The sequence below is a fragment of the Microcaecilia unicolor genome, chromosome 6 (assembly GCF_901765095.1).
Source record: "Microcaecilia unicolor chromosome 6, aMicUni1.1, whole genome shotgun sequence".
NCBI classification, from domain to species: domain Eukaryota; kingdom Metazoa; phylum Chordata; class Amphibia; order Gymnophiona; family Siphonopidae; genus Microcaecilia; species Microcaecilia unicolor.
This window is the reverse complement of record NC_044036.1, coordinates 186,604,991-186,623,953: the sequence shown is the minus strand read 5'-3', so window position 1 is coordinate 186,623,953 and position 18,963 is coordinate 186,604,991. Positions and strand designations below refer to the sequence as shown.

At 50.6% G+C, this 18,963-nt stretch overlaps 1 protein-coding gene across 2 annotated transcripts in view; it reads left to right on the top strand.

The window, feature by feature from the left end:
* The window catches only part of RBM5 (RNA binding motif protein 5), a 247,830-nt gene that overhangs the window by 80,582 nt on the left and 148,285 nt on the right, over positions 1 to 18,963 (top strand). For both annotated transcript variants that reach the window (XM_030205344.1, XM_030205343.1), the window contains exon 6: positions 18,564 to 18,633. In XM_030205344.1, the coding sequence (XP_030061204.1) occupies positions 18,564 to 18,633 (70 nt within the window). The remainder of the gene's footprint in view (positions 1 to 18,563; positions 18,634 to 18,963) is intronic.

The following is an 18,963-nucleotide window of genomic DNA, read 5'->3' as shown; positions in this document are numbered from 1 at the left end:
GGCTTCAAAAAGTGCTCTCGGTGCAACCGGACAATCTCAGGCACTGACCCTCACGCGTGGTGTATCCAGTGCCTTGGGGCTGAACATCGCCCCAACGCGTGTAAGTTGTGTCTCAGCCTTAAAAAGCGGACACAAGTGTCGAGACAAGCTCAATGAGAACGCCTGTTTGGAGCTTTGCCCGGTACTTCGACAGCGATACCGAGGTTGTTGATGTCGGCACCGGAGAGTGCATCGACATCAGGAGCGCAGGTAATGGCTGTCCAGCATCTCACGCTGGCAGCAGTGAGCCATCGAGTGGGTCTGCACCTGCCTCGAGGGCTCCTGTGGTGCAGGCCCATCGGGACCGACCCCTTTTGGACCCGACCCCGAGGAGGTGTGTGGATTCCTCGTCGGTACCGAGGAGTACCGGTGACATGTCTTGAGTGAAGGCAAAGAAGCACCGTCATCGGTCCCCTTCTCGTCACGGTACTGAGAGCTCTGGGGCGTCGAGGGATTTGGCACCTGTGAAGCGTCAACACCGGGAGGACCACTCACCCTCAATACAAGAGGTGTCGATGCGCCGGTCTCCGGACAGCCCAGTACCGCCTCCTCGTCAGATTCTGGCTTTGACTCCTGCACCGATCCCACAGCCTTTCTCTACAGACACTCTTGACGAGCGCCTCAGAGCCATTCTTCCAGGGATCCTGGAAGGGCTGCTGTGACCGTCTATTCCGGTAGCGGGGGTGCTTGCGCCGACAGTACCGTCGATAGATACGGTGGCTGGCTCCCCACCTGTGGTGAGGCCTTCGACGTCGGTGCCGCTTGCAGCATCGGCCTCGGCTGCCATCCAAGTTGACTCTCCGTCGATGGAGGGAGCTTCATTGCCACCGGCACGGGAGTCAACTTCTTGGCATCGCCATCGAGGACATAGCTCCTCGGCTCGGACTGCAGTCAGAGAATTCCTGTCCAATACCGAAGGAGAGGCCTCGTGGGAGGCAGAGGAAGACCCAAGATAGTTCTCTTCTGAGGAGTCTTGTGGCCTTCCCTCTGACCCCACTCCTTCGCCACAGAGAGAGCTTTCTCCCCCTGAGAGTTTTTTTTCTCATCCTTTGTGCGGGAAATGTCTATGGCCGTTCCCTTCCCGGTGGTAGCTGAGGATGAGCCCAGGGCTGAGATGTTCGAGGTCCTGGACTATCCTTTGCCACCTAAGGAGTCGTCCACTGTTCCTCTACATAATGTCCTCAAACAGATATTGTTAAGGAACTGGATGAAACCATTATCTAACCCCACCATTCCTAAGAAGGTTGAGTCCCAGTATCGGATTCATGGGGACCCGGAGTTGATGAGGGGCCAGTTGCCTCATGACTCTGGGGTTGTGGATTCCGCTCTCAAGAGAGCCAAAAGTACAAGAGATTTTGCCTCAGCGCCCCCTGGACGGGAAGCTCGGACTTCAGACTTTTTTGAGAGGAAGGCCTACTAGTACTCTATGCTCATCTCCAAAATTCAGTCTTACCAGCTCTACACGAGCATTCATTTGCGGAACAATGTGAGGCAACTGGCGGACTTGGTCGATCAGCTCCTTTCGGAGCAGGCCAAGCCTTTTCAGGAGGTGGTCAGGCAGCTGAAGGCGTGTTGTAAATTTCTGTCCTGGGGTACTTACGATTCTTTTGATGTGGCGTCCAGAGCCGCTGCTCAGGGTATAGTGATGCGCAGACTCTCATGGCTGCGTGTCTCTGACCTCAACAATGGGGTCCAGCAGCAGCTTGCGGATGCTCCTTGCCAGGGGGATAATATTTTCGGCAAGAAAGTCGAAAAAGTGGTAGAGCAGCTCCACTAGCGGGAAACCGCATTCGACAAACTCTCCCACCGGGGGCCTTCAGCATCTACCTAATCTGGTAGACGTTTTTACGGGGGAAGGAGGAGTGCTCCCTATGCTTACAATAAGCGTAGGCAGAATCCACCTTCCCGCCAGCCTGCTGAAGCTCAACCCCAGAGCACTGGTTCATGTCAACAGCGTGCGCCTCAGCAGGTCGCTGCAGCTCCCCAGCAAAAGCAAGGGACGGGCTTTTGACTGGCTCCAGGCGAGCATAGCCGCAATAAGTGTCCGTGCTGGACGATCTACCGGTCGGGGGGAGGTTAAAAATTTTTCACCAAAGGTGGCCTCTTGTAACCTCTGATCGGTGGGTTCTTCAAATAGTCCGGCGGGGATACTCCCTCAATTTGATCTCCAAACCTCCAAATTGCCCACTGGGAGCTCAGTCTTTCAGCTTCCAGCACAGGCAGGTACTTGCAGAGGAACTCTCCGCTCTTCTCAGTGCCAATGCGGTCGAGCCCGTGCCACCGGGGCAAGAAGGGCTGGGATTCTATTCCAGGTACTTCCTTGTGCAAAAGAAAACCGGGGATGCGTCCCATCCTAGACCTAAGGGCCCTGAACAAATATTTGATTCGAGAAAAGTTCAGGATGCTTTCCCTGGGCACCCTTCTTCCCATGATTCAGAAAAACGACTGGCTGTGCTCCCTGGACTTAAAGGATGCTTATACACACATCCTGATACTGCCAGCTCACAGGATACAGAAATGGACTGGGTTTGAAAAAAGTGTTACTCCATCATTCCTTAGTTGTGGAATCTGCTTTAAAGCGTACATGAAGTCCGAGATCTCATACTTATGTTTATCCAGGCAGAGAAGCTAGAACATTAGACTCTTAGCAGAAGAGCATTTCAGGCCTCAGTGCTAACCAATTGTATATTAGATTATTTATTCATTCTACAATTTACTTATGTTTAAAAAACAAAAAAAAAACCTTTATATCCCACCTACTGCTACCGTGTTTCCCCGAAAATAAGACACTGTCTTATATTAAATTTTGCTCCCCAAGACCTGCTAGGTCTTATTTTCAGGGGAGGCTTTATTTTTCGGGGAAACATGTGTGATCAGGGCTATCTTTAACCTTCAAGTTAGGGTGTCGCATTATGCCAATTAAGTAGTAAACTACGCCCTCTAGGGCTTAATGCCTCCAGATAAGGGCCCCATATCTGTTTAAAATGTACATATCTCTTCGGGGAGCCCATTGCCTCCCGTGCTTCCCATGTTGCCAAAAGGTGTACCTGATTTCTCCAGTGCCAGTAAGCCGGCGACTCCGGAGCCGTCCAATACTGCAGAACAGTCTTCCGCGCCACCAAGCTCAGCTTGCGGCATAAGGTGCGTGCCCCCGCTGAGTGTGTCCTGAAGGCCCTTTTCGTGTCCAATACAAAGTGATCCCAAGTTCCCGTTACTGATGATCCTAGTATCTGGGACAAGAATCTCTCAACCTGTGTCCAGACAGCCCCTTACCCCTGGACATGCCCAAAATGCATGGAACAATGTATGTGGGGTTTGACTGCATTTAATGCAACTCGCTCCTTGCGGGAGGCCTATATGTGACAACTGTTGCCCTGACATATATGCACGCATGATTGACCGATAGCCACACTCGCGTAGCCTTTCATGTGACGTAAGGGTTGCTATTCCCTTCAGCATGGTTCCCCCTTCCCAACCCACCAGGGGTCTCCCTGCTTCTTGTTCCCATCTACCTTTTATAACCTCATAATTCTTTGCCGGAGGTCCCCGACGGATCAATGCTTTATGAAGTGCCGACACTGACAGGCCTGTTGCTTCTGTTTCTTGAAAAAAAATCCCTCACTCTTTGCCCCAAACCCTGTCTCAGCACAGGTTGATCTAAAGCAGATACATAATGTTTAATTTGGACATACACGAACTTATTCCCCCAAGAGACTCCTACTCGTCTCTGCAATTCTTCGTAACCTATTAGTTCTCCATCTCTCCCCAGGAGGTGTTCCAGCTTCCTAATACCCTCTCTTTCCCATTTTATAAATACTGGATTATCTGTACCTGGCTGGAAGGTCGGATTCCCCCTTATTGCCAGTTGGTCAGACACCGTATAGCTCCCCCCCAACTTTCTCGCCAACCCTTTCGGAGCCAGTGATATTTAATAAAGAGGGTTGGTGTGTGATCAGAGTCTTACATTCCCTAACAACCTAATTGCAGGTTTTGCAAAGTTTGTAATCGTCTAAGCTGTAATTTTGATAGAACTAAGTATACTACATTCCTTGTCATCAAGCGGATGAAGCCATTACGTATGGGTTGTGTCCATCAACCAGCCGGGGGAGATAGAGAGCACTCAACTTTTCAGTCCCTCATGGCCAACCAGCTCCACTGCCTCTTCAGTATTCTCTATCTCCTCAAGTAGGGTGGCTGCAGCTTCTTCGAGCTCCATCAAAAATCTGCCTGGGGGTGGCTCCCGGCTTGCCAGTTGTTAGCCGGGGTGTTAGAGACATATTAGCTTGCTTTTCCCTGTCCTTTCCCACTCAGTGGATGCAGGCACATTGGTTCGCCTTTCCCTGCCTTTCCCACTCATCTGAGCCTCCGGAGTTATTATTACCTCTGCTTTCCTCACAGCGTTTAAAAAAAAAAATGGAACAGAGGTTTTCCTTTGATTCTTCTATGGGACCGGAGCTGTGATACTGTGTTTTCTGACTCCTCCGGGGTGGGCCCGCGATCGGGGCGTTTTTGGCGCGAAACCGCCATTTTGAATTTTCCCGCCGTTTTCGGCGATGGCTGCAGAGAATGTAAAGCGCTGTTCCCGGTGTGGCAAGCGCAAATCAGCAGCAGGGCTCTGTAAATCATGCTGTACAGGTGTAAGAGCCGGCCCGAGCATGGCGAGCGATGATACTTCCCGCTCAGAGCTGGCAGCGGACGCTATTTTGAATTCTCCGCATGGCGTGGTCTCCGTAGAGACGGAGAGCCCTGAGCCGGGGTGGGGGGGGGGGTGGGCCTCGAATTGAGGCTATTCAGGGAGCGGCTAGCCCCGGACGGGCTCTGGGTGCCCAGGGCGAGTTTTTCTCCCCTGATTTTGTGTTATTGCATAAAGCATTCATGCTGAAAAGAGCTCTCCCTCAAGGGTCATCTGAGGCTCCTTCTATTGTCCCCCGACCGACCCCCCCCCCCCTCCCCCCGGTGGATTCTGGCCTGGGACTGCCTGCTGAGGCTATTTTCCCTGATAATTGGCATAAAGAAAAGCGTAGAAGAGCTAATTCCCCTTCAGATTGTGGTGCCCCCCCCCCCGGTCGGGCTGTGGCGATTCGGTGAATTCTGGCAGGCCTTCATGGTCTGAGGAGTCAAGTCAGGTGCAGAATTACCACAGGATCTGGATGATCCCTCCGCGGTGAGGATTTTCCACCGTGATGAGCTGCCAGCACTTATTTCAGATGCCCTACAGGTCCTTTCTATTGAAGAGGCTGACAGTGGCACGGCCTCCTTTGTGAATCCTAGGATGGCTAGTACCAAAAAGCCTACTCGAGCCTTTCCATTGCATGACTCCATCCAAGAGCTTATTTCTGCTCAGTGGGCTGACCCCGAGGGACCTTTGAAAGTTTCCAGGGCTATGGGGCAATTATACCCTGTGCGTGAGGAGCATTTGGCTCGCTTTGCAATGCCTAAAGTAGATGCCCTAGTCACTGCGGTGACAAAGAGAACTACCCTCCCTGTGGAAGGAGGAGTTGCCCTGAAGGATATACAAGACCGTAGGCTGGAAGCAGCACTTAAACGGTCCTTTGAAATTGCAGGTGTTACTGTTCGGGCATCTGCATGCAGTTGTTATGCTGCTAGAGCCTGCCTGGCTTGGTTGCAACAGGCAGTGGAACAGCCCGGAGATGGAGCAGAGCCCTTCTCGGATGTGGCTCCGCCACTGGAGTCGGCCTTGTCCTTTTTGGCTGATGCCCTTTATGATATTGTCAGAGCTTCGGCTAAACAAATGGCAGTAGCAGTGGCAGCTCGCCGTCTTATTTGGCTACGACATTGGGCAGCGGACATGGCCTCTAAGCAAAGGTTGTTGAAGTTGCCCTTTCAAGGCCTTCTCGTATTTGGTGAGGAGTTGAAAAAAAAATTTGTTAAAAGCCTGGGAGATCCTAAACCCCAGCGCTTGCCCAAAGATAGGCCAAGGCCTTCCTCCAAGGGCCAGGCTGTCCACTCCTGTTATAGACCTCACTTCCGTGAAGCTAGAAGGTACCACCCGGGGCTTTCTGCTGGGTTCACTTCTCGTGCCCGTTTTTCAGCAGAGGAACTCAGTTCGCTTGGACAAGCGTTCCGCAGCCACCGGCTCTAGGCCTGGAGTTCAGGGGCGACCCTCTCAATGAAGGTGCGCCGGCCCCCTCCTCGCTTCCTGTCATCGGAGGACGTCTTTCCCTCTTTGCCGAGGAGTGGGCCAATATTTCCTCAGATCAGGGGGTTCTGGACCTGATCAGAGATGGCTACAGAATAGAATTCAACGCCCCAGTAAGAGACATGTTTCTGGAGTCCCGATGCGGTTCTGCTGCCAAACGGGCGGCGGTAGAGGAGACTTTGCAAGGTCTGATTCAGTTAGGGGCCGTGTCCCTGGTACCTCCCGCCGAACGCGGCTACGGCCAATACTCCATCTACTTTGTGGTGCCTCGAAAAGGTGGGTCTTTTCGCCCTATTCTGGACTTAAAAGAATTAAACAAGTCCCTGAGAGTGCGGCATTTCCACATGGAAACCCTGCGCTCTGTCATTGCTGCGGTACAGCCAGGAGAGTTTCTCACGTCTCTAGACCTGAAAGAAGCTTACTTGCACATACCAATTTGGCACCCGCACCAGAAGTTTCTGCGGTTTGCGGTGTTGGGAAAACATTTCCAGTTCCGGGCCTTGCCTTTTGGCCTCGCCACAGCTCCCCAAATCTTTTCGAAGGTAATGGTGGTAGTAGCTGCTTTGCTCAGGCGAGAAGGTATCAGGGTTCACCCGTACCTAGACGACTGGCTCATTAGAGCAGACTCTGTAACAGAGAGCTATCAAGCTACAGCCAGAGTGGTCTCAGTACTTCAATCTCTAGGCTGGGTCGTCAGTATGGCCAAAGGTCACCTGACCCCCTCGCAGTTTCTAGAATATTTGGGGGCCAGGTTAGACACAGACTCAGGCTATGTATACCTACCCGAGCTAAGGCGGTGCAAGCTTCAGAATCAGGTCCGTGTACGCAGCGCTGTACAAACACAGAAGAAAGACTCTATCTCCCCCTGCTGGTTGATGGACACAACCCATACGTAATGGCTTCAACTGCTATGACTAAAGGAAAGAAAATTACCAAGGTAAGAACCTAATTTTCCCTTCTCGTAGTCGAGCCTAAAAGTAAACGGTGCACAAATTAAGGTCTGAAATGCTGCATCATTAAAATAGATCATAATAGTCTCAAAAAGTAGAAAACTCTTCGAGAGAGAGGGTACTTGATCTGTAAAAGTTCATGTTGAGTTAATCATTACCCCTAAATATTTGAAACTATTCACAGGCAGAATTGGTCTGTCAAACAGAACAGGTGTAATCCAACATGCAATTGATAAGAGTACTATTTTATTTGCAGGCTTCCTTTCCATATCATCAAGCCGATCAATCCATAGACTGGTGGGTTGTGTCCATCTACCAGCAGGTGGAGATAGAGAGCAATCTTTTGCCTCCCTATATGTGGTCATGTGCTGCCGGAAATTCCCCAGTATGTTCTCTATCTCAGCAGGTGTGTTGTCGCACAGCAGCAGCTCTGGCTAGGTCTCCAAGCCTAATTGTTTAGTTTTTGTTGAGTACCTGGGGTTGAGGGCTCTTTGTGAGCAAGTGCAAACCTGGTGGTGCCAGGTCCCTCCTTTTCTCCCCCCTCCCGCTGGCTCCGTAAAAACAAAAAAAAGATTTTTAAAAACGTTAAAAAAGAACGTCCATTTGCAGCTGCTCACTGGAACAAGTCGTCGCTGCTTGGAGCAAGAAGCAGGTAATTTTTACCTTTTACTAGCGGGCAGGGGGTTCCCCGAACGGTCTCCACGTGGCTATGGCCTCGGCAAGGGCGCGAAAAGACGCTCCCCGAACGCATTCACGCGCCTAGCGTGGGGCTCGAAGGTAGAGTTGCCTTTTTTGGGCGGCCTTTTGGAGCTGGGAGAGTTCCCCGGTTTTTCCTCCGGCGCGGCGGCCTTTCCCGCCTTAGGCGCCCATCCCCCGCTGACTGCCCTCTCAGTCGTGACCGGCCACGCTGCTCGGACGGCGTCTCCTTGGGCCGCCCTCGAGGGGGGAGACGTTAACAGCTTGGTCGTCCTTGACTCGGGTGACGGTAAAAAGTCGGCGAAATTAAAGCGCCATTTTTCCCGCGCGGCTCCTCAGAGTTTCGCGCCAGATGCCATTTTGGACGCGCAACGTGCCTCTCCCCCGCTCCTGGGAGCACAGTTGGAGGGCGCCTCTAGGGCCGCAGAAATGCACAGACGGGGGTTTCTCCCCTGAGTTCATTTTGCTACTGCATCAGGCCTTTCTTATGCAGAACACTGCCCCTGCTCACCTCTCTGATAAGAGTGATGAGGCCTCTATGCTTAAGTGCCCTCGGGTGGATCTTCCACCCCCGGAGGACTCGGTCTCCTCTGATGTGGATGATGACGGCAGCGTGTCTGAGTTCTCCCAGAGATCCTTAGCAGACTCTATGGAAGAGACTGATCCTCGCTTGGATGGAGCGGACGACCCCTCTGCAGTGCGGCTTTTTCGCTCAGAGGATTTGCCCAACCTGCTTGTGCAGGCCATGAGCATTTTGAAGATTGCCTCTCCGGAGGAAGGCCCTCTCTCAGCCTCTACTGGCTCCGCCATTATGCTGGGAACGAAGCGCCCGCCTAGAACCTTCCACGTTCATGAAGCCATGCAGACCTTAATTTCAGCGCAGTGGGATGCCCCTGAAGCGAGCCAAAAAGTAGCCAGGGCTATGTCCCGTCTGTACCCCTTGCCTGAGGGGGAACGGGAAGCCTATGTCTGGCCCACGGTAGATTCCTTAATCACTGCTGTGACTAAGAAAATGACGCTGCCGGTGGAAGGTGGCACTGCCCTGAAGGACGCTCAGGACAGGAGAATGGAGGCGGCCTTAAAGTCGTCCTTTGAGGCGGCCGCTCTGAGTTTGCAAGCCTTGGTTTGCGGCTCCTACGTGGCTAGGTCGTGCCTGACTGTTTTGCAGCGGGCTTCCCCCTCGGATCCTTCCTGGAGGGCAGAATGGCCAACCCTGAACTCGGGTTTGGCCTACTTGGCAGACTTGCTGTATGATGTTTTGAGAGCCTCGGCCAAAGGTATGGCTCAGACGGTCTCTGCGCAGCGGTGGCTCTGGCTTAAGCACTGGTCTGCTGACCATGCCTCTAAATCTCGCCTAGCCAAGTTGCCTTTTAAAGGCAAGCTGCTCTTTGGGGACGAGCTGGACAAGATCGTGACGGAGCTCGGCACATCCAAGGGCAAGAGGTTGCCGGAGGTCAGGGCTCGGTCCAGCAGTGCCCGTCCTGGTTCCTCTAAGGGCCGATTCCAGGAAGCCCGTCGGTATCGCCCGGGCAAGTCGGGCTCCTCTGCCTCCTCTTCCTTCAAACGGAACTTCTCCCCCAAGCAGCATTCCTTTTGCAGGGACCGCCGTCCCGGAGGTTCGTCCTCCGGCCCGCCCCCAGGGTTGCGTACCCAATGACAGGGACCTGGTCCATGGCCCAGTGCAGATAGGAGGAAGGTTGTCCTCGTTTCTGGGCGAGTGGACCAGGGTAACTTCAGACGCTTGGGTTCTGGAAGTCATCAGAGACGGCTACAAGCTAGAGTTCTGCTGACCCCTAAGAGACGGGTTTGTAAACTCTCCTTGCAAGTCCCAGGTCAAAGCAGCTGCCGTGCAGCAGACTTTGAACAACCTGATCCGCCTGGGCGCGGTGGTCCCGGTGCCAGTAGATCAGCTTGACAAGGGGCGATACTCCATTTACTTTGTAGTGCCAAAGAAAGAAGGTTCTGCTCTGCCTATTCTCGACCTCAAGGGGAGTCAATCGGGCCTTGAAAGTTCAGCACTTCCGGATGGAGACCCTCCGCTCCATAATAGCTGCGGTGAAAAAGGGAGAATTCCTGGCCTCCCTGGACATCAAGGAAGCTTACCTACATATTCCCATCTGGCCGCCTCATCAGCGCTTTCTGCGCTTTGCAGTACTGGGCCGATACTTCCAGTTCAGAGCCCTCCCGTTCGGGTTGGCTGCAGCTCCGCGGACCTTCTCCAAAGTAATGGTGGTCATCGCGGCCTACCTCCACAAGGAGGGAGTGCAAGTCCATCCCTATCTGGAAGACTGGCTGATCCGAGCCCCTTCCTAAGCGGAGTGCGGGAGAGCTACAGACAGGGTCATTGCTCTTCTGAGCTCCCTGAGATGGGTCATCAACTGGGAGAAAAGCCAGCTGCGCCCGACTCAGTCCCTGGAGTATCTGGGAGTTCGATTCGACACCCAAGTGGGCAGAGTGTTCCTGCCGGACAACCGGAGCGTCAAGCTTTGGACCCAGGTGGACCAGTTCCTAGCCTCCTCTACTCTTCGAGCTTGGGACTATGTGCAGCTGTTGGGCTCCATGACGGCCACGATGGAGGTAGTGCCCTGGGCCAGGGCTCATATAAGAGCACTACAGCACTCTCTTCTGCGGCGGTGGACTCCAGTCTCGGAGGATTAAGCCATACGCCTTCCTTTGGATCCAGCGGTGCGAAAGGCGCAGAGCTGGTGGCTGAGGCCAGACAAGCTGTCACGACGGACGCCTGCTTGACGGGCTGGGGAGCCCACTGCCTGGGACGGACAGCGCAGGGGCTCTGGTCCCCTGCAGAGACGAAATGGTCCATCAACCTCCTGGAACTCTGAGCCATTTGGTTGGCGCTTCTAGAGTTTCTCCCGGTACTGGTGCTGAGGCCTGTGCGGGTCCTGTCAGACAGTGCCACGGCTGTGGCCTATGTCAATCGCCAGGGAGGTACCAGGAGCGCCCCTCTAGCCAAGGAGGCCATGAGGCTATGCCTGTGGGCGGAAGCGAATCTGGAACAGCTGTCGGCGGCTCACATTGCGGGAGTCATGAATGTCAAGGCGGACTTTCTCAGTCGCCATACCTTGGATCCCGGAGAATGGCAGCTGTCTGCTCGGGCGTTCTTGGACATCACGATACGCTGGGGCCAGCCGAGCCTGGATCTGATGGCGTCCTCGGCCAATTGCCAAGTGCTGCGTTTTTTCAGCAGAGGACGGGACCCTCGATCTCTGGGAGTCGATGCTCTTCTCCAGCAGTGGCCGGCACAGGAGCTTCTCTACGTGTTTCCGCCCTGGCCTATGATGGGCAGGGTGCTAGGCCGGGTGGCAAAGCATCCGGGCCGGGTGATCCTGGTGGGTCTGGACTGGCCCAGACGTCCCTGGTATGCGGACTTAGTCAGACTCTCGGTGGACGGCCCTCTGCAGCTGCCAGCAGAGCGGGGCCTCTTACATCAGGGTCCCGTGGTGATGGAGGATCCCTCCCCCTTTGGTCTTTCGGCCTGGCTCTTGAGCAGAAGCGGGTGAGGAAGAAGGGCTTCTCAGACAAGGTCATCGCCACTATGCTGAGAGCGAGGAAGCGCTCTACTTCTACCACTTACGCCAGGGTTTGGCGTACCTTTGCGTCGTGGTGCGAGGCAGGCTCTGTATCGCCCTTCACTGCTCCAATATCTTCAGTGTTGGCGTTCCTGCAAGAGGGGCTGGAGATAGGCCTGTCGCTCAGTTCACTGAAAGTCCAGGTGGCAGCTCTAGCTTGCTTCAGGAGTCGTCTGAAGGGGGCTTCCCTAGCTTCACAGCCAGATGTGGTACGCTTTCTCAAAGGAGTTAATCACCTGCGCCCCCCTCTGCACTCTATAGTGCCTACGTGGAATCTCAATCTGGTGCTACGGACCTTGCAGAAGCCGCCCTTCGAGCCCTTGACAAGGGCATCGCTGAAGGATCTGACGTTGAAAGCGGTCTTCCTGGTGGCTATCACATCAGCCAGAAGAGTTTCTGAGCTCCAGGCGCTCTCGTGTAGAGAGCTGTTCCTGCTATTCACTGAGGCAGGAGTATCGATTCGCCCAGTGCCTTCCTTCCTGCCCAAGATTGTTTCTCGATTCCATGTGAATCAGCAGCTTTGCCTACCCTCCTTTCGTAGGGAGGATTACCCAGAGGAGTACTCTGCGCTCAAACACCTGGATGTTAGACGGGCCATCATCAGATACTTGGAAGTGACCAATGATTTCTGGAAGTCGGATCACCTGTTTGTGCTGTTCACAGGCCCTCGTTAGGGTCTGCAGGAATCTAAGCCTACGGTGGCACGTTGGGTCAAGGAGACGATCGCGGCAGCTTATGTGGCGGCAGGGAAGACTCCGCCTATTCAGCTGAAGGTGCACACTACTAGAGTACAAGCAGCCTCGATGGCGGAGTCCAGATCTGTCTCCTTGGAAGAGATTTGCAGAGCGGCTACTTGGTCTTCGGCTCATACCTTCTCACGACATTACCGCTTGGATGTGGCTGCTGGGGCCGAGGCCCAGTTTGGGGCTTCAGTGTTGCGTTCAGGGATTTCCATGTCCCGCCCTGGGTGAGTACTGCTTCAGTACATCCCACCAGTCTATGGATTGATTGGCTTGATAGGGAAGGTAAAATTATGTATCATACCTGATAATTTTCTTTCCCTTAATCATAGCTGATCAACCCATAGCCCCTCCCAAATATCTGTATTGTTTGTGTTCTGGTTATATTTCAGGTTCAAGTTCAGTCTTCATTTCCTGTTCACGAGGACTTCGTGTTCAAGTGCTTCCAATTGAAGTCTCTTCGAGTTGAGACGATTTTGTGTTACAGTGAGCTGCTTCTTCCTCTCCCCCCGTTTCAGCGGTGGCTGGATTGATAATTAAATTATGCCAGCACTCCCTCCCGCTTTGTGCTGCTGTAGGGTAGCTTTGTACCCCTCCCGCTTCGGTGGCGTTAGGGTAAGCCAGCTCCTCCCGCAGTTGCGGTAGCAGGATAAGCCAGTCCCCCCCCCCCCCCCCCCCCCCCCCCCCCCCCGCGTCGGCGGGTGTGGTTTCCTGCCCACCGCCCCAGCGGTGGTGCGCTGGAATATTTCCCCTCCCCCGCTTCGGCGGTGGTGAGCTGGGCAGAGTGTCCCTTTGTGGGTGTAATTCTCTAAGTGCTGAGTCCTGCGGATAGAGCTTTGATATCGACATACTGGGGAATTTCCGGCAGCACATGACCACATATAGGGAGGCAAAAGATTGCTCTCTATCTCCACCTGCTGGTAGATGGACACAACCCACCAGTCTATGGATTAATCGCTATGATTAAGGGAAAGAAAATTATCAGGTATGATACATAATTTTACCTTCTCCTGAAAAGGCTGATAAGTTCCTCAAGCTTGACATGAAACTTGTAGATCAGGAGTGTCCAACTTTGGCCCTCGCCAAGTCAGATTTTCCCAATGAATATACACGAGATCTATTTGCATGCAAATTGGGGAAATCATGAAAACCCAACTGGATTGCTGCCCTCGGTTCAAGGTTGGACAACTCTTATAGATTGTCAATATCTGGTAAAAGACATGCCTTTGTCTTTTCACACACTTCCACCTTAGGAGTAGCAATGCGGCATCTTTCATGGCTTAGTGTCTTCGACCTTGCATCTGCTGTCATGAAGATAATTTGACAGTCTAGAAAGTGGTTCACTAATTAAAAAGCATACAGATACTAAAACTCTATCCAGTCCACAGACTTCTGCCGCCTCTTCTACAAGATTTGTAGGTTGTTTTCGATACGTTTACTATACATCTAAGTATTGTTACACCCCTACTTTTCCACCTCAAAGGACTATGCCCCAACATTCACGTCAGCAACAGCAATAGGGACCGAAATCAGACGATTTCTCAGTCTAAACCCAGTTTTTTACTCCTTCCTAGAGAGCATTGCCAATGTGCAGTTGTCTGTGCCAAGCAACCTACTGGTAGGAGGCAGACATCCTCTTTCAAGAGAGATGACCCCTCATGACTTCTGACCGTTGGGTGCTACATATTTATTTTTAATTATTGGGATTTATTAACTGCCTTTATGAAATTCACCCAAGGTATGGTGTACAGTTTAGCATCAGTTACAATTTTAACAGCGTAACAATAGTAAAATAGGTTTAAACCCTTTTTAACCTAATTATGACACCTCTGGCCAAATCGCTATCCAACCAAGGCCTCAGTCCTTACATCTACGCAGACGATGTCACGATCTACATCCAGTTCAAACATGATCTAACAGAAATTACAAATGAAATCAAACACAGCCTCCAAATAATGAATTTATGGGCGGATGCATTCCAACTAAAGCTCAATGCAGAAAAAACAAAATATGTCATCCTCTCCTCACAATATAACACGGAACAAACCCACCACCATAAACACCCCAGACTACACCCTTCCTGTTTTGGACAGCCTGAAAATTCTCTGAGTTACAATAGACTGAAATCTCACACTAGAAAGCCATGCGAAAAACACAACAAAGGAAATGTTCCACTCAATTTGGAAACTCGAGTAAAACCTTTCTTCCCAAGGGAAATATTCCGCAGCCTGGTACAGTCAATGGTGCTAAGCCACCTAGATTACTGCAATGCATCTATGCCAGATGCAAAGAACAAATCATTATGAAAGTCCAAACTGCCCAAACACACAGCAGCCAGACTTGTATTTGGAAAAACGAAATACGAAAGCGCCAAACCCCTAAGAGAAAAACTACACTGGCTCCCACTAGAAGAGCGAATTGCGTTCAAAATTTGCACCCTGGTCCATAAAATCGTTCACGGTGAAGCCCCGATCTATATGTCAGACCGCTTAGACCTGCCAATGAGGAACACAAAAAGGTCAGCATGCACATTCTTAAATCTACACTACCCCAGTTGCAAAGGACTTAAATACAAATCAACATTTGCATCCAGCTTCTCCTACATAAGTGCGCAACTATGGAACGCACTACCAAAGGTTATAAAAACAATGCACAACCTAACAATCTTCCGAAAATCACTGAAAACCAACCTGTTCAAAAAAGCATACCACAAAGATCCATCCTAAATACTAGGCAACGAAACTCCACCAAAACTAGACAAAACCAAACTCTTTACACTTGACTACTTTATTATTATTAGCATTTGTATAGTGCTACCAGACGCATGCAGCGCTGAACACCTGATACAGTCCCTTCTCAGTAGAGCTTACAATCTAAAAATACAGACAGACAGGACAATTAAGGGCGAGGGAAGTACTGGGTGAGAAGGAACAAGGAGAGGGCAATTGAGTAGTGGCTAGGAGCCAAAAGCAGTGGTGTAAAGGTGGGTTTTCAGCATAGATTTGAAAACAGGTAGAGATGGAGCTAGACGTACAGGCTCAGGAAGTCTATTCCAGGCATTTACACTGCCACTAATGAACGTTACGCATTACTCACAACCACTTCTCATGTAAGAAATGAACTTTCTATATTTGATTGTCTAACTTTGTGTTTCTCAATCCGGAAATGGTGATAGCCACTCTGGCACAATGTAAGCCACGTTGAGCCTGCCAATAGGTGGGAAATGTGGGATACAAATGCAATAAATAAATAAAAAAAGACTTCACATTTAAGACGGTGTTTCTGGGTAGTGATCACCTCTGCTTGGAAATTCAGGCCATATTGTGCCAGGAACCGTATCTGTCTATTGCGGAGGATTTGGTGTCCTTGCATACAGTGGTGGAAATAAGTATTTGATCCCTTGCTGATTTTGTAAGTTTGCCCACTGACAAAGACATGAGCAGCCCATAATTGAAGGGTAGGTTATTGGTAACAGTGAGAGATAGCACATCACAAATTAAATCCGGAAAATCACATTGTGGAAAGTATATGAATTTATTTGCATTCTGCAGAGGGAAATAAGTATTTAATCCCTCTGGCAAACAAGACCTAATACTTGGTGGCAAAACCCTTGTTGGCAAGCACAGCGGTCAGACGTCTTCTGTAGTTGATGATGAGGTTTGCACACATGTCAGGAGGAATTTTGGTCCACTCCTCTTTGCAGATCATCTCTAAATCATTAAGAGTTCTGGGCTGTCGCTTGGCAACTCGCAGCTTCAGCTCCCTCCATAAGTTTTCAATGGGATTAAGGTCTGGTGACTGGCTAGGCCACTCCATGACCCTAATGTGCTTCTTCCTGAGCCACTCCTTTGTTGCCTTGGCTGTATGTTTTGGGTCATTGTCGTGCTGGAAGACCCAGCCACGACCCATTTTTAAGGCCCTGGCGGAGGGAAGGAGGTTGTCACTCAGAATTGTATGGTACATGGCCCCATCCATTCTCCCATTGATGCGGTGAAGTAGTCCTGTGCCCTTAGCAGAGAAACACCCCCAAAACATAACATTTCCACCTCCATGCTTGACAGTGGGGACGGTGTTCTTTGGGTCATAGGCAGCATTTCTCTTCCTCCAAACACGGCGAGTTGAGTTCATGCCAAAGAGCTCAATTTTTGTCTCATCTGACCACAGCACCTTCTCCCAATCACTCTCGGCATCATCCAGGTGTTCACTGGCAAACTTCAGACGGGCCGTCACATGTGCCTTCTGGAGCAGGGGGACCTTGCGGGCACTGCAGGATTGCAATCCGTTATGTCGTAATGTGTTACCAATGGTTTTCGTGGTGACAGTGGTCCCAGCTGCCTTGAGATCATTGACAAGTTCCCCCCTTGTAGTTGTAGGCTGATTTCTAACCTTCCTCATGATCAAGGATACCCCACGAGGTGAGATTTTGCGTGGAGCCCCAGATCTTTGTCGATTGACAGTCATTTTGTACTTCTTCCATTTTCTTACTATGGCACCAACAGTTGTCTCCTTCTCGCCCAGCGTCTTACTGATGGTTTTGTAGCCCATTCCAGCCTTGTGCAGGTGTATGATCTTGTCCCTGACATCCTTAGACAGCTCCTTGCTCTTGGCCATTTTGTAGAGGTTAGAGTCTGACTGATTCACTGAGTCTGTGGACAGGTGTCTTTCATACAGGTGACCATTGCCGACAGCTGTCTGTCATGCAGGTAACGAGTTGATTTGGAGCATCTACCTGGTCTGTAGGGGCCAGATCTCTTACTGGTTGGTGGGGGATCAAATACTTATTTCCCTCTGCAGAATGCAAATAAATTCATATACTTTCCACAATGTGATTTTCCGGATTTAATTTGTGATGTGCTATCTCTCACTGTTACCAGTAACCTACCCTTCAATTATGGGCTGCTCATGTCTTTGTCAGTGGGCAAACTTACAAAATCAGCAAGGGATCAAATACTTATTTCCACCACTGTACGATTCCATCCTTTCTTCCAAAGGTGGTGTGTCTTTTTCTATGTGAATCAGGAGGTGTGTTTGCCCTCCATTTGGGTGGGGGGGTTCTCTTGTAGACCAGAGGCGCACAAACTGGATGTCCAGGGGGTGTATCTCCATATCTGAAGGAGACGAATGATCACATCTGTGCTCTTTCATAGCCCTCGGAAGGGTCAGGTGGCCTCTGAAGTGTCTTTTTCAAGGTGAATTAACGAAGCTATTGAGTCCACCTACATTGGTATGGGTCGTCCAGTGCCTCAAGGACTGTGAAGGTCCACTTGACTAGGGCTCAGGTGGCATCCTGGGCGAAAGCCCGGGCTGTTTTGCCTGAGGATATTTGTAGGGCAGGGACATGGTCTTTACTCCATTCCTTTTCTAAGCACTACTGTTTGAATGTTCTGGCAGGGGCCCATTCGGACTTTGGCAGAGCGGTCATTCAGGGGGCCTCATCTTCCCCCATCCACTAGGTCTGCTACAGTACATCCTGCTGGTTCAAAACAGTGTAAGCTAACACTAAGATTGTCTTACCTGATCATTTATTTTTCTTTAGTCAGTGTCACTGTTCTGAAATCCTGCACTTGGAAGAACTTGGCCCTGTGTTCTGGATATGGTCTTGTCTTTTCTTATTAGAAGTAATCTAATTCTAAATTGGCAGCCATACAGGGTTCCTGTGACATGGATATTCCCTGGTATATGCAGGGTAGCGAGAGCTACACTCTGGTGGTTTGCTCACTTGCTTATTACAACTGCTGCAGTGATTGATGAGGCTGGTTGAATTGTAAAAAGGGATCTTCTGCTGCTTGGGCAGATGCATACTGGGTTGTTCCTGTGAGCCGAGCGCCACAGATTATAACCAGTGATGTCACTGGTTGAATTCATTTTTTTTTTTACCTCCATCTGCTGGTGGGAAGGGATAAACAACTGCTGGTTTAGAACAGTGATACTGACTAAAGAAAAGAAAAATTTTATCAGGTAAGATATTTCTTCTTACACCAGCTTCCTTTCTTGGAGGAGCTGAGAAGCAACAGAGAAGCTGGATGTAGCTCCTGGGGGAGTGGAAAGCAGGGGGGAGGGGACTGAAGGCCAGAACTGTAAACTGGCCGGGGAAGCTTTTAAGCTTATCACAAAACATGAGTTACTGGATATTTCTTCTAATTCTCCCCCTCCCCATCAAAGTTTTATCACAAAACATGAGTTACTGGATATTGCTTCTAATTATCCCCCTCCCCATCAAAGGTTTAACAATCATTTCAAGTTGGAAGATAAGGATTTTTGTAATATTCTGCTAGTTTCATTCTAAGGTTGTTAGTACTTCGCTGGCATGCAGATTGCGGTTTGGTAAAAAAAAAAAATGTTCCTTCCTGTATACATCAATACTTTTTAACATCTGTTTACAAATCTACAGATTCGAGAGATTGTGGAATCCTTTGAGGGCCCTCAGCCTGCAGATGTGAGGCTGATGAAGAGAAAAACAGGTGAGGGGTTCAGTCCAGCGTGTGGTTGTTCCCTATCCCTTATTTCCCCATTCAGAAGTACCAAGTTTCCCTGTCCATTGAACACTCATTTTCAAATTACAAGGCTTGCCATGGCTTAGGAATGTGAATGGTAGGCACTGTTTGTATCCTTTTCTGAAAATTTTCCTGAGCTCTTCTGTGAGGGCTGTGGGGAGGGGTAAATTACATTAGGGGACACAAGTTATTGGTAAGTAACACAAGGATGAGGACCCATTCGACATTCATACTTTATTGCATGATTAGCTTCAAACAGTCAAGTCTTGTGAAAGTAGGCAAGTTGAGAGCATCTCT